The 14,368-nt window shown below is 49.3% G+C and overlaps 1 protein-coding gene across 1 annotated transcript in view; it reads right to left on the bottom strand.

Moving 5' to 3' along the window:
- Positions 1-5,012, bottom strand: part of ANXA5 (annexin A5) — a 36,305-nt gene extending 31,293 nt beyond the window's left edge. The window contains exons 1-2 of the mRNA XM_066384544.1: positions 4,904-5,012; positions 4,692-4,734 (exon numbers count right to left, since the gene is read on the bottom strand). Of these exons, the coding sequence (XP_066240641.1) occupies positions 4,692-4,700 (9 nt within the window). The 5' untranslated portion in view covers positions 4,701-4,734; positions 4,904-5,012. The remainder of the gene's footprint in view (positions 1-4,691; positions 4,735-4,903) is intronic.
- Between the last annotated feature and the right edge of the window lie 9,356 nt (positions 5,013-14,368).

Raw genomic sequence — 14,368 nt, forward strand, 5'->3', positions numbered from 1 at the left:
CTCTCCTGCAGCCATGGCTCAATTGGTTTGAGCAAGCCGGCCCCAGGTGCTGAGGATGGCTCCACTGAGCCTCCACCTCAGGTGCTAAAAATGGCTTCAATGCAAGCATGGCCACAGATGGGCAGAGCATCAGCCCCAGGTGGGTGTGCCAGATGGATCCCGGTCAGGGCACATGCAGGACTCTGTCTCTCTATCTCCTCTCCTCTCACTTGGAAAAAAGAAGAAAAAAATAATAATAACTGCTGGCTGCATTTTTGAGAGCTTTCTAGAAAGTGGGAAAGACGAGCTACATTCCATACGATCAGAGTCACAGTCAAAGCTAGCACAGCCGCGTAGTGGTTCTGGGGACCAGACGTGACTCACAAGCGTGAGTCAGAGGGCAGGACCTCGTGTGGACATCCTATCCACACCCCCACAGAACACTCTGCGGGTAACTGTGACTGTACATGACTCAGACAGAGGGCTTCCCCTCCTTCCCGTGGCTCCCTCTGCTCGGAGGTCCCACATCCACGCCTACCCTCAGTGAATTCCCACCGTAGCAGGCACTGCTCCCCTCGGCCACCCTCAGTTCACGCTCCATCACCTTCATCCCCCACCGCCAATGCCTTTCCATGGGGACTGTATGTGTCCTCAGACAAGACCTGGCCAAAACATGTAATTCACTCATTTAACTTTCACCTTCAAAATGATCCATTCTCTATCATTTCCTTGGCTTTTTTTTTTTTTGGGGGGGGAGGGGGGGTTGTTTGTTTGCTCTAAGTGAAAACATTCTTTACCTTCCAAGACCAAGTATACCAAAATAAAATGGATAAAATTAAACCAAAAAAACAAGTGGCAGGGTGCTTTTCTATGTACAGAATTTCAAGATGCAAAGGCTGGGTCCAAAAAAAGAAAACACTGAGAGCAAAGAAAGGTCTTAGAAGCACTAATTTAAAATTTTATATATATGTAGATGTATAGATATAGACATAGATATAGATATGTCAACTAATGTGTTTGTGAAGTTTTAGAATAGTATACAGGTTATATGAATAAAATCTATTTCAGAAATGGGTCTTTGATTTAAAAATATTGTTTCACTTCTACCACGTTGAAGCTCTAAGTCACTATAAGAAGAAAACCACAGACTGCTCGCCTCTGCCTAGCTTACCACCTGTGCAGGTCTTCCAAGGGGCACCAGAGGCTAGGTAAGGGGCGGAAGGTTTGCTGACGGCCAACAAACATCTAGGCAGCTCTCATGGCAGCCAAGCCATTTTGATTCTAGTTCTTTCTCAGCATCCCGAACAAAGACAAGAGCCAAAGGAATCAGGAACTGAGGGAGACAAGCCCAAAGCAGCAGAGGCCTAGGGTGATGGGTAACCCTGATCTAACTTCCCAAGAGGAAACTGTTCACTATGGAGTGAAATGGTGTGAAAAGATGCGGCCCACACGCAGTCAACTCCTCTGAAATGAACTTCATCTCAAATTCCACTCACTCACACCCACTCTGCCCACCCACCCGCCTGCCTGCCAACCCAGGACCTTTGGGAAGCGTCCTAGCACAGAGCTGTCAAGCCAACCAACAGCGTTTCTAATCCAACCTGCTACACTGTATCTGCCTATCAGGGAGATGCCGCTGAAGTGCATGACCTTTCTAGTGAAAATTTAGGGAGCCTGATTCTGCCTTTAGGACAGTCCTGCTGCCCTGAACACATGAATTCCTTACAAACAATCCTTCTACATGAAACTAAGTTCTGACGGCCCCAGTATAATGTTTGCAGGTTGCATTACCTTAAAGAAAAGTACAGATATCAAAGCCTTACACTGAATGAAAATGTGTTCAAGGATCATTCCTCTATCAAATACAGCCAAGTCTTGGTTTTCCCCAACCAGGAACCCAGAAAGTACTTCAAAGTACTTACATAAAATAAGTTAGCCTCGCCGTGGACACATTGGCTCTAGCTAACCAGTGAGATGGAAAATCTATGTGAGCAGGAGGTCCCAAGGTCAAGTAAAAAGAGAAAAACCACTAGTATGGAAGATAGTTCGTGACCTTGAAGAATTACCGCTGTGGAAGGCTACACTTTTTTCAATAAATAAGAGACAATTGATTTTTAATAATACATTTTAAAATGCCAAAATGTGCACCAGTAAGACCCAGGAACCAGATCCCATGAGTCTACGATGGCCGCAGAGCAGAGGTCTCTGGTTCCTACACCCACAGGTCAACAAAAGATACCACCACCACAGGAACCATCTGAACCCTAACACTGAAGCTTCCCTCCAAGGACACTGGGGCCCAAAGGAAACTGTAGATCAGGGGTCCCCAAACTACAGCCCGCGGGCCACATGCGGCCCCCTGAGGCCATTTATCCAGCCCCCACCGCACTTCTGGAAGAGGCATCTCTTTCATTGGTGGTCAGTGAGAGGAACATAGTTCCCATTGAAATATTGGTCAGTTTGTTGATTTAAATTTACTTGTTCTTTATTTTAAATATTGTATTTGTTCCCGTTTTGTTTTTTTACTTTAAAATAAGATATGTGCAGTGTGCATAGAAATTTGTTCATAGTTTTTTTTATAGTCCGGCCCTCCAACGGTCTGAGGGACAGTGAACTGGCCCCCTGTGTAAAAAGTTTGGGGACCCCTGCTATAGATAGTCCAAGTGCAATTCCATAAGGTGGGCAATTCTGCACACCATCTAGTGTAAGCACAGACAACAAAACTCCATCCCAATAGTAAATATTTTAACAAAATGTTTTATTTGGAGGGCTTCCAAGGGAAACTATATAGTAACAAAGCCAGTGCCAATTCAACACTGTATCAAACTACTTGTAACTTCTATAGCTAAAAAGCAGTGATTGTGATTGGAAACACTCCTGGTGTTATGTTGTGATAGAAATCACATACCTAGTTTTATAATATGAGCCACCATTCTCCCATGTCGTGTACATATAAGGGCCTTTGTGTTATTTTCATTCTGTGAAGTGATTAAAGTCCACAACTGGAAATAATGTGTTCCCTGAAGCTCTCTTGGGTACAGTGTCTTCATAATGAAAAGGAATTGATTAAAACACCACAGACATCACTGGGCAAACAAGTGCAAGAGATTCAAGAAACAGCCAAATGAACAAGGATAAAGGGAATTATTCTGTGAGGCTTCATCATTTACATCACCACACCAGCATATGGAGATAGGAAAGATAACCCTCAGGCAAGTTAATTCCACACAAAAGTATCCCTTACATGGGGAAGAAGGGAAGAGCCTAGAGGCCCAAGTTTGCAATTGAAGTAATATGAGAGCTGGTTTGCTGCAATCCCTCTTAAGTGCACAAGAGGAAGTAAGAATGGAGCCCTGTATAAATGTCACAGTTACCAACGCATCTTAAATCCTCCCATTCTTTCTTGGAAAGGACCCTGAAACCTTATGCGATTGTGATATCAATCGGATTAAAAAAAAAAAAAAAAAAGAGCTCTCTCTACATGAGAAAAGGCATTGTTTGAGTAGTTGAAACACTTGTTTCAAAAAATGATCTGGGCTGTGACAAGCCTTTTAGACGGATAAGATCTGTAAAATTAGTTTTGGGGTGGAGCTGTTAAGGAGGGATGTCTTATTCACAAACGAGTGTACAGCATGGTCAACGTTTAAAGGTCGCTACATATGAATCAAACGATTTTCCTTCCTACATTTTTGATAAATGTGAAGAACAGCAAAGAAAGCCAGGCCCTGGCCGGTTGGCTCAGTGGTAGAGCGTCGGCCTGGCGTGCAGAGGTCCCGGGTTCGATTCCCGGCCAGGGCACACAGGAGAGGCGCCCATCTGCCTCTCCACCCTTCCCCCTCTCCTTCCTCTCTGTCTCTCTCTTCCCCTCCCGCAGCGAGGCTCCATTGGAGCAAAGATGGCCCTGGCGCTGGGGATGGCTCCTTGGCCTCTGCTCGAGTGGCTCTGGTCTCGGCAGAGCGACGCCCCGGAGGGGCAGAGTATCGCCCCCTGGTGGGCAGAGCGTTGCCCCTGGTGGGCGTGGGTCAGGAGCATGCGGGAGTCTGTCTGACTGTCTCTCCCCGTTTCCAGCTTCAGAAAAATACAAAAAGAAAAGAAAAGAAAAAGAAAGCCAGTATTAGGTCAGCCAGTTCTGAAACAATCTCAAGACAAAATTCAATTCAGCACTCGTCTGGCGAGTTCATTTCTTTAAAAAAAAAGGTTAATGTTTTGCATGAAAAAAAAAGTCAGTGTGCCACCAGGGTTGAGCAATTGGGAAGTTACGCCGAACGCTGCGCAGGGAATAAGCCAACGCCCACCCAACCCAAAGTATTAAAAATGCTGGACCTAGGCGGAAAAAAACGGAGGAAGCCGGGGGGGGGGGGGGGGGGGGGGGGGGGTGCGTTCCCTCACGTGACCACGCTGAGCTGTTCCTGCCCTGGTTCTAATTTTAGTGAATCTTAGGATTTGGGGGAGGTCCCCCTCCCCACACTCACAGGCAGAAAGGCAGAGCGCAGAAGCCGGGCCACGTCACCGCCGGCCGCGCCCCACAGACCAAAGCTGGTCCCGGGACGCCCGGCGGGGGTGAGGGGAGCAGGGATCAGCGCAAGGACACATCGCCCGTCCGCACTCCTTTCACTCCTCAACTTTTCTGGCTTTCAGACAAATCCTAGCGCTCCCTGGACGCAGCGGACAAAGTTGGAGAGCGGGGCGCAGCGCAAAGCGCACGGCCTTACCTGTGCCATGGCGACTGCTCAGTTCCGGAGAAGGGACGCGGACCTGCAAGAGAAGGGACAGCGCTGGTCCCCAGAAAGGTCCACCCCGCCACCACGCTCGGACCTTCCCTGCCCCGCGGCGGGGCACCGTTCTCCGCCCGGCATCCGCGCCCCCAGTGTCCCGCGCGCCCCTCTGGAGGGACCCCTCCCGGGTCAGGCAGGCGTGCACTCACCAGACAGGGACCAAGAGGGAGTGCGGACAGCAGGGATACAGGCCGAGGAATCCGAGAGCCACTCCCGGCCAGCTCCAGGCAACGGAAACACCCTGGGCCGCCCCGCCCCCGCGTCCCCTCACCCGCCTGGCTCCAGTGCGCTTGCGTGGGGCACGCTGGTCCCTGGCGGGGCTGCCCGGTGGGGCGGGGCTGTGGCTGCCAAGGAACCCAGAAAAGGCGCGGCTCCCCGAAAGGAAAAGCGGGGCGGGCGTGTGGAGCTGTCCGGGCTCTCTGTGCTCAGCGGCCTCTAGAACCGTGGCCACAGCCGGCTGCTCGGACAGAGCGGTGTGTGGGTGTCTTTGCAGGAACAAACAGCGCTGAGTCAAGGACGGCTTTGACCTTGACAGAAGCAGCATGAAGCTTTCAGAGTTTGAGTTTGGGGGGATTTTTTGTTTTGTGGGGGGTTTTGTGTGGGGTTTTTTTGTTTTTGTTTTTTTTGAGAGAGAGACAGACAGACAGGAAGGGTGGGAGATGAGAAGCATCAACTCATAGTTGGGACACCTTAGTTGTTCCTTGATTGCTGCTCATGTGTGCCTGGAGGGGGGGGACTCCAGCTGAGACGTGACCCCTTGCTCAAGTCAGTGACCTTGGGCTCAAGCCAGCGACATGGGGGTTTCAAACCTGGGTCCTCAGCGTCCCAGGTGGACACTCTATCCATTGCACCGCCACCTGGTCAGGCTGTTTCTTTGTTTGTTTGTTTGTTTGTTTGTTTTTTAAGTGTCAGTGGTGGCTTCCTCGAATAGCCCCTTAGGTAACTTAGGTGGGAAATTTCAAAACCTCTGCCTGGGGTCAGTTTCCATTTTCAGAACCCTCCTGGAAATGCAATGTAAGTTACACTTGATCAATGCCCTGTGTTCATTCAGCAAAAAAATGTGCATACAGATGAGAGAGAGAGACCACAGGACGCTGTATGCGAGGCTGGGCAGAAGGGGCAAAGCTGGAAGGACAGCGCCCCTCTCAGACTCAGGGAGGGAGGTGCCAGGGCACACAGCAAGGCCCTGGGACTGATGCTTACAACACTCGACCCAGGAAGGCGTCCTGGGACAAGCGCAAAGCCCGCGGCGATTCGGGATAAGAAATAAGAATCTAGTCTGCCTTTGGGAATACAGAAGAGGTTTTGTCATAATTTCAATGGAAAACTAGCATGGCTCTTTGTCTAGAGCAGTGGTAGTCAACCTGGTCCCTACCGCCCACTAGTGGGCGTTCCAGCTTTCATGGTGAGTGGTAGGGAGCAACCAAAGTATAAATAAAAAGATTTCACTATAGTAAGTTGTTTTATAAAGATTTATTCTGCCAAACAGTGAAAATTTGACATAAAGTACTTGGTAGTAATTATTATTATATGCTTTAACTTGCTGTAACTCTGCTTTATAAATTTTATAAAGTAAACTGACTTCCCTACTTTACAAATCGCCATTATTGTGGAACCGGTGGGCGGTTAGAAAATTTTACTACTAACAGAGATACAAAAGTGGGCAGTAGGTATAAAAAGGTTGACTACCCCTGCTCTAGAACTTCTCACTTGCTTATGCATGTGAGCACATGCTTGATCAGCCCCTGACCAAGTCACAGCAGAAAGGGGCTTGCTGCAGGCACACACACCCCTGTTCCCTCCAAGCCCTCTCACACCCAGTCCCACCTCTCTACCTCCTCTGCTTCCATGTCCTCTAAGTCCCAGCAGTGATAAAGGGCGGCAGCTGGCATTCTACTGCCTCCCCTACTTGCCCTTTAAGAGGGTATAGTGCCCTGAGGGCCACTGGGTCCAGACTTACTTCCGAACCTCGTCCTGCACCAACAATGCTGAATTACAAGGAGGCAACTTAATCCCCCCTTCCTGACACCCCTGTGCTCGCCAGAAATTAAAAGCAGAGACTCCTCAGATTTTCAGCTTTAGATGTCCTGCCCCTGTTTTTATTCAAAACAACACTTGTATTGATCCAGTAAAATATAAATCCACTTCCCTAGCAGGAGACTGGAATGTCTGTCTTGGGTAAATAGGTTAAAAAAATATATTCTCGTAAGAATCTTTCAGAAGGAATGTTTATAAGCTTCATGAGGATACTCAGAGCTGCGAGTAAAAAGAAGCTATAAAAATACTTAGCCAAAATGTAAAAAAGGACAGGCGGCCAGCTTCATGTTCACGGCAGGCCGCAGCCCTGCACCCAGCACCTAGCCCAGCATGGAGTCACTGCTTCCTGAATGTTTTCAATGGAAGAGTGATGGCTGAATGTCCTCACTGTGGTGTGGGGTTATTTTTCACAACTGCAGCTATTAACTGCAAACCACTGATACTCATCATGATGAGAAAAGTATGAAGATGAATTCAAAGAAAACCCTGTGAGAGAGAATTGTGCTGGAAGAGATGTCTGTCCAGACAGGGATTCTGGATGGGTGAAGTTTTGTGTTCTGATCTTCATCAGTCTGCGACCTTGGACAGTGGTTGGATTTTTCCTTCTTTGAGGGTGGCGATCAGGAGGAGAAGAGCTCACTTATTTCATGCCCAGAAATAACAAGGGGAGACTGGTTTCAACTCCTCATCCCAGTCTCTCCGGCCAAAAACTCTCACCACTAAACCCCACCTTCATCTTCCACGCTGGTGAGTCAGCCGCCACCCCTCCCACTCAGAAACCAAAGTGCAGTCGCTGTGAGCCCACTGCTCTGTGTGGCAGGCCTCACCCATCCCACACAGCCTGCTTCACAGCACCTGCCCACCCCCCACCCTACCAGCCCGCTGCTGCCTCTGCAGAGCCAGCGTACAGTCCTCTGAACATCGGTTCTTTACCTGGGCTCTTTCTTCCATAGACGGACTCTGTCCAGCGAGAGCACCCAGTACACAGAGTACACAGGGTGACAGCAGAATTCTATGCGCTTTTCCAAAAGGCCGCTTGCCGAGCCGCAGAGCTACGTAAGCCTTCTCTTGGTGTACTGCGGCTGCCGACTGATTTCCTTTTTAATGATGAAACATCTTAAATGATGGAAAAGTGGAAAAGATACTCTGTTACCAATGAAGTCATCTTGCAATTAATACCTCGCTAATTAAACAGGTTTAAAAATAAAGAAATACAATCTAACAGACACAGAATTATATTACTGTTGTTATTCCTTAAGTGGCTTAGTTATGTATTTAAAAAAAACAATATGTGTAGCATTGCTTGGTATGTTTCAAGTTTAGTATAATTAGTGATGTGCTGTGCATACTCTTTAGCAATTCTTTCACTCTACATTGTGTTTTGATATTGCATGAGTGAAGAAATCAAGACCACAAAGAGCAAATCATAGAAGAAACAAACATTTGACTGCATTAAAATTAAAAACTTGGGAGTGATAAAATGTTATCTGGATGAAGTTAAACTACAAGCTGCTGACTGTGATTACGTCATTTAAATATATATATTATTCTTTCAAAGCTATTCGTGTCCATAATGGTAAGTCAAGTTTTTAAAAATACATTTACAATTTCAAAAGTCTCTCACCTTACTTGATCCCGCTATTAGTTTCCGTTCTCCAGAAGTAGATTTTCTCAGCTTTTTAAACTACTTCTCTCCTGGAATTGGCCTCCATCTTTCCAAATAGCATGCTTTTTCTTTTTCTCTGTAGGACAGCACCTCACGGCCCCACATCATGGGAGATAATGACTCGTGACAATGACTTACGAGCTTTTCTTCACACACGCCCTCCTGCCGCCTTTCTTAGTCATTTCGACAGTCATCATCTCTGTTTGGAGCAGTATTCAATGTGGGCATTATTATGACCATGTAAATGAACATTCACAGAACAGCCATGTCCATTTACTGTCCTCTGACCTCATGTCCATCTACGACTCAGTTTCCCCTGTTGTCCCCACTCCCCTCATTGGGTTCGTAGCCTGTGTGCCTACATAGTATTTATTCCCAAACTCTCCCCACAGAGAGGAATTTCTTTTACACTCAGAGTCACCAGGAAATAAACAGAGACCTGTATGAGTTTTCCCCTGAAGGCATTTTCTAGACTTCCTTCTGGAGTATTCTTTCCTCTCTGCCTGGTCCAGTTGTCCCATATCTACGGCCACCTCTCCACATGGGAGTCCCCTCACTGTTCTCCTGGACACTGGAGACCAACTCATCCCATTTGCCAGGGATAGGCCCAGCTTTAAAGCTGAAAGTCCCCCTTTTAGCCCCTTTCAGGGCCAGAGGGACTGGAACGACCAGTCGACCTACTTGGCCAACCTTTTGCCTCATTCCTGTTTTAGGTCCTATTTCTTGGATCCTCTTTCTTCTTGGTTTATCTCTTTATTTTTGTGGAACCCATTTTCCAGTATTTTTCTGAAAAGGAAGGTAAAAATTTTTTTTTTCTTAACTTGGCCTGTCTGAAATGTCTTCAATTTGCCTTCACACTTGTTAGAAAATCTGAAAGAGCACAGAAACCAAGATCTGAAATCATTTTCCATCTGGACTTGTAAGGGACTGCGCCATGTCTAGCTCTCCGTGGTGGAGAGGTGGGGTGGGGAGAAGCCTGGTGCCCGTCTGGTCCCCAGCATCCCACGCTCTTACCCTCCAGGACTCTGCAGGACTGCTTCTTTGTCTCCAAGGTTCTGACATTTCACAACGGCCTGCCTTCGGCGACTTTTGTCCTCACATGCCTTGTGCAGGGCACTAGGTGAGCTCTCTCACCTATAAACTCCGGTCCTTTCTGTTCAGGGAAACCTTGATTATTCTTTTAAAAAATATGGGACCCTCTCTGCCTGTATTCTCTCAATTTCTGGAGCTCCTGCTTATCAGGGCGCTGGGCCTGCTGAAAACATTGACGTGCTCCATTTCTCCTCCCTTTTCCCGTTTCTCTGTTTCTGATGGACTTTTGGAAGATTCCCTCCACTATCTCCCACACTTGCTTCTGGAATGTTCTATTAGATTTGACTTCAAAGAGCAATTTTTTTACGCTCTGAATAGTTCTGTGCTATATAGCCTTCTCTCCTCTTCTCCCAGATGTGTCTCTCTTCTTACCACACGAGGACATTAACCATAGGGCGGGTTGGCTGGTTGGTTGGTTAGATTATTTTTTCCCACCTTCTGCTCCATACAGTGTTTCTTCTCTTCTTCAGCTGTTTGTCAGATTTGGTTCTATCTGTCACGGCACAGACTTTCCTTAAATGTCTGGGAACCCTTTGCTTGTCTGTCTATATTTTAAAGTAAGGCAATATAAAAAAAAGCGCCTGGGACAGATCGGCACCCGCCCCTGTAGGGGGCTCTGCCCAGTTGTGTCTCTGCTTATCATTGGCTCCTCTGTTCCTGTTTTTAGCTAGCTCCCCACAGAGGGGAACAACGCCACACTCTCACCTGGGAGGCAACAGTTTGGCTGCCAGCTTGTTCCTTTTGCAGACTGACAACCACGTGCTCCCTACTCCGCTGTTCCTCAAGTATTGCCGAGACCTGTGGTTCAGCTCGGCCTCCGCCACGGCCTCCCCCACGGGCTCCCTCATGGCCTCACTCCCCACAGCCCCCCCCACAGCCTCTCCCCCAGCCTCCCCTACAGGCTCCCCCATGGCCTCCCTCACGCCTTCCCCCATGGCTTCCCCCCACTACGGCTTCCCCTGCGGCCTCCCCTGTAGCCTCCCCCCTCCCCGCCTCCCCCCACGGCCTCCCCACCACGGCCTCCCCCAGGGCTTGTATTGGCTTCAGCCAAACTGGGAAGTCCATTTGATCACTCGTGATCTGCTTCCAACACTCCGTGGCTGCCACGGCCTCTACTTAACAAGTATTTCATTGTTTGCCTTTAAAAAAATAAACCAACAACCCTGTACTGTCACTTCTATATAATTTTGGGAAGGAGGGCAAGGTAAGCATGTGTGTTTACTCTGCTGTATTTAACCAGAACTGTGAGATGGCGTGTGTGTGTGTGTGTGTGTGTGTGTGTGTGTGTTCCCCGTGTGCGCTGTAGGCAGCTGAGGTGAGGGCCACACCTGGTCATGCCTGTCCAGTGTCACGTATACTGCCCGCATATGTGAGAAGCTAATTAAGGTTTTGCTTTTTTTTCCTCTCCAGTATTTCACTGTCCCCTTTTCAGCTAGACCAGGGGTCCCCAAACTATGGCCCAAGGGCCGCATGCGGCCCCCTGAGGCCATTTATCCAGCCCCTGCCGCACTTCCAGAAGGGGCACCTCTTTCATTGGTGGTCAGTGAGAGGAGCACATTGACCATCTCATTAGCCAAAAACAGGCCCATAGTTCCCATTGAAATACTGGTCAGTTTGTTGATTTAAATTTACTTGTTCTTTATTTTAAATATTGTATTTGTTCCCGTTTTGTTTTTTCACTTTAAAATAAGATATGTGCAGTGTGCATAGGGATTTGTTCATAGTTTTTTTTATAGTCCAGCCCTCCAACGGTCTGAGGGACAGTGAACTGGCCCCCTGTGTAAAAAGTTTGGGGACCCCTGAGCTAGACTGATCTGTTATCATTGCTTCGGGGGACGCGTGGGACAACAGAAAGCAAGCTATTCCGGAATTTTGAGTTTCAAAATCTTAGGTCTCTAGTAAAATGGAAAGGACCTGTGACAGAAGGAAAACACTGAGGCAGAATTCTGTGACAGCACAGTGATGCAAAGTCTATCTCTCCCCCGGCACCTGGAAGGCCCAGACAACAGCAAACCAGAACTTAGTTCCAGGGAGGCAGCTACGTGTTATAGAAACACAGAGAGTGTGTCCAGACACTCGGGACCATTTCAGCCCGCTAGGATGATGGCTCAGGAGCACCTGGGAGTCTCCGTGTGTTCAAGAATGGAAACAGAGTAAAGTGGGTGTAAAGCAGCCCCGCAGGGAAGAATGAGGGTCTGGAGAAGCCAGACTGGACCACTGGACGGGGAGACAACACGTTGCTCCCGTCGTGGGCACAGAGAGAGGATACTGAGCCTCAGGCCCCTCTCTGACCCTGACGTTGGCACTAGGTGAACCCCTCAGTACTTGAAGACAATTCTCAGGAAATCCCCCAACTGACTGAGAGTACGTTTCTGCCACTTCGGCAAAATGGGAGCTAAAGGTTGAACCTGAGTTATCAAAACGTAGAATCACATCTCCCCAGTATAACTGGTGGTTAGTTGAAACTCATATAAACTGCACTCATCTGGTGACTATGACCAGAGAGTTCTTATAAAATGTATTACAAACATATAAGCACTTACTCATCTGACGGTCAGGGAGGTTCATCTAGGCATGCGCACCTGTGGTCAAGCATGTGGTCAGGGCAGTAGGTAACCTGCTTGACTAAACCGCTTATAGCATTTACTCATCTTAACAGAGTAAATAAAAACATATGGAAACGCCTGCCAGGAACGTCTGTCAGGAGCCCTGCTCTCAGCGAGGCAAAGGCCCAGGCCCTCAAGAGAAGGACCAGAACAGCTGGACGGACCACACAGAACAGCACTGGTTTGGCGGCCCCTGAGGGCTGCTGGGAAGTGGGGGCAGAGCAGCCGGATGCCGGAGAAGAAGGGGATGTGGCGAGGATGGCGGGCGTCCTGCAGCAGACTTTCCCTCCGAGGCACTGGCCAAGTCTGGGTGCCAGATCTGGGCAAGAGGTCAGGAAGGGAAGGGGCAGGTGGAGGCACGTTTGGAATCCCCGAGAGCTGGAGAGGAACACTGGCACCGGAGAGGCTGGGATGCCAGTGATAAGGGCGAGCGGGACCCCCACCTGCCCCTGGCCCTGGGCTCCCCCATCCTCACGCTGTCTGCAGCCAGGTGGAGAGCTCCGTCTGCCCCGACCCTGGGGTCCCCCATCCTCACGCTGTCTGCAGCCAGGTGGAGAGCCCCGTCTGCCCCGACCCTGGGCTCCCCCATCCTCACGCTGTCTGCAGCCAGGTGGAGAGCCCCGTCTGCCCCGACCCTGGGGTCCCCCATCCTCACGCTGCCTGCAGCCAGCCAGGTGGAGAGCCCCGTCTGCCCTGGCCCTGGGCTCCCCCATCCTCACGCTGCCTGCAGCCAGCCAGGTGGAGAGCCCCGTCTGCCCTGGCCCTGGGCTCCCCCATCCTCATGCTGCCTGCAGCCAGGGTGGGAAGGGACTGAGCAGGGTCCTCAAAGCGGGGCTGGGGTTTGGCCATCTCTGCCTATGTGGTGGGCAGGAGGAAGGGGTCCCGGCCATCAGGCAGAACCCCGGGACGCTGGTGCAGTCCTGTTTGGCCGCTGTAACAAAAATATTATGCTAAGCTAAATAAGCCATGCAGAGAAAGAAGAAAAATCATATGATTTTACTCATATGAGGAATCCGATGAACAATGAGAACTGAGGAAAGGAGGAGAGGCAGAGAAGGGGTCAGAGTCCAGAGGGAAAGGGGAAGAGAGGGGGGATCAAAGGAAGGAAAGAGATTGATGGAAGTATATACACATAACACAGAGAGAGAGAGGGCAGGACAGTGAGTTATGGAGGAAAAGGGGGAAGGCGGTGGGGGGAGGGAGATATATTTGGGGGTAACCTTGTAACTATGTAAACACAACAAATTAAAATCAATGAAAAAAATATATCGCGGAGAAAGACAACAAGCATTTACAGCTCACAGCTCTGGAGGCTGGAAAGTTCAAGATCCAGGTGCCAGCAGAGGCAGGTTGAGTGTCTGATGAGGGCTGGCTTCCTGGGTCACAAGTGGCCACTTCCTGCTGTGTTCCCACATGTGCAGAGGGGCACAGGAGTGCCCTGGGGCCACTTTGCTAAGGACACGGGTCCCATGCATGAGGGCTCCGCTCTCCTGACCGCATCACCCCCCAAGGGTGCTCGCTCTGTCACACTCGGGGCTAGGATATCAGCACACGAATTTGGGGAGGAACATGGACATTCAGCCCACAGCAGAGGGCTACTCTCTAGGAACAGGGATGGATCGGGTAGGGAAGAGCCTCCCGTTCTAAGTGATTTCTGGATTTCTCACGACCTTCCTGTGAAACAAATGCTATTATTGCCCTCCTGCCACTTTGCATTTTCTTTTTTTAAATTTATTGATTTTAGAGGGAGAGAGGAAGGGAAGAGGTGAGGAAGAGAGAGAGAGAGAGATGTTAACCTTGGCCCATCAGGGTGATGACACTCTAACCAACTGAGCTACCTGGCCCGGCACCCTCCGCCCACTTCGCAAATGAGGACACGTTTGTACAAGACAGTTAAGAACATGTTTACAGTTAAATAACTAGCGAACACAGAGCTGGAGTTTGCCGCTCAATCATAGAGCCCTCACATTTCACAACAACGCCATTCTGCGGACCACGCATCGCACACCACTGTGATAGCCACGGATTGATCGTGTTCTGGTTAGGGACGAAGAGCCCTGACGGTTCAGGTTCTTGAGGTCACCAAAATGTTTTCTGTGTCCTCACGAGACTGTGAGAGCATCCAGTTCAGCCTCAACGGCACAGAGATGGACCCCTGGGTCCATGCCGCCCAGGGTTGGCCAGAAGGTACAAGAGGCTGAGAAAAGTGTCTA

Source organism: Saccopteryx leptura, chromosome 1 (assembly GCF_036850995.1).
Source record: "Saccopteryx leptura isolate mSacLep1 chromosome 1, mSacLep1_pri_phased_curated, whole genome shotgun sequence".
NCBI lineage: Eukaryota > Metazoa > Chordata > Mammalia > Chiroptera > Emballonuridae > Saccopteryx > Saccopteryx leptura.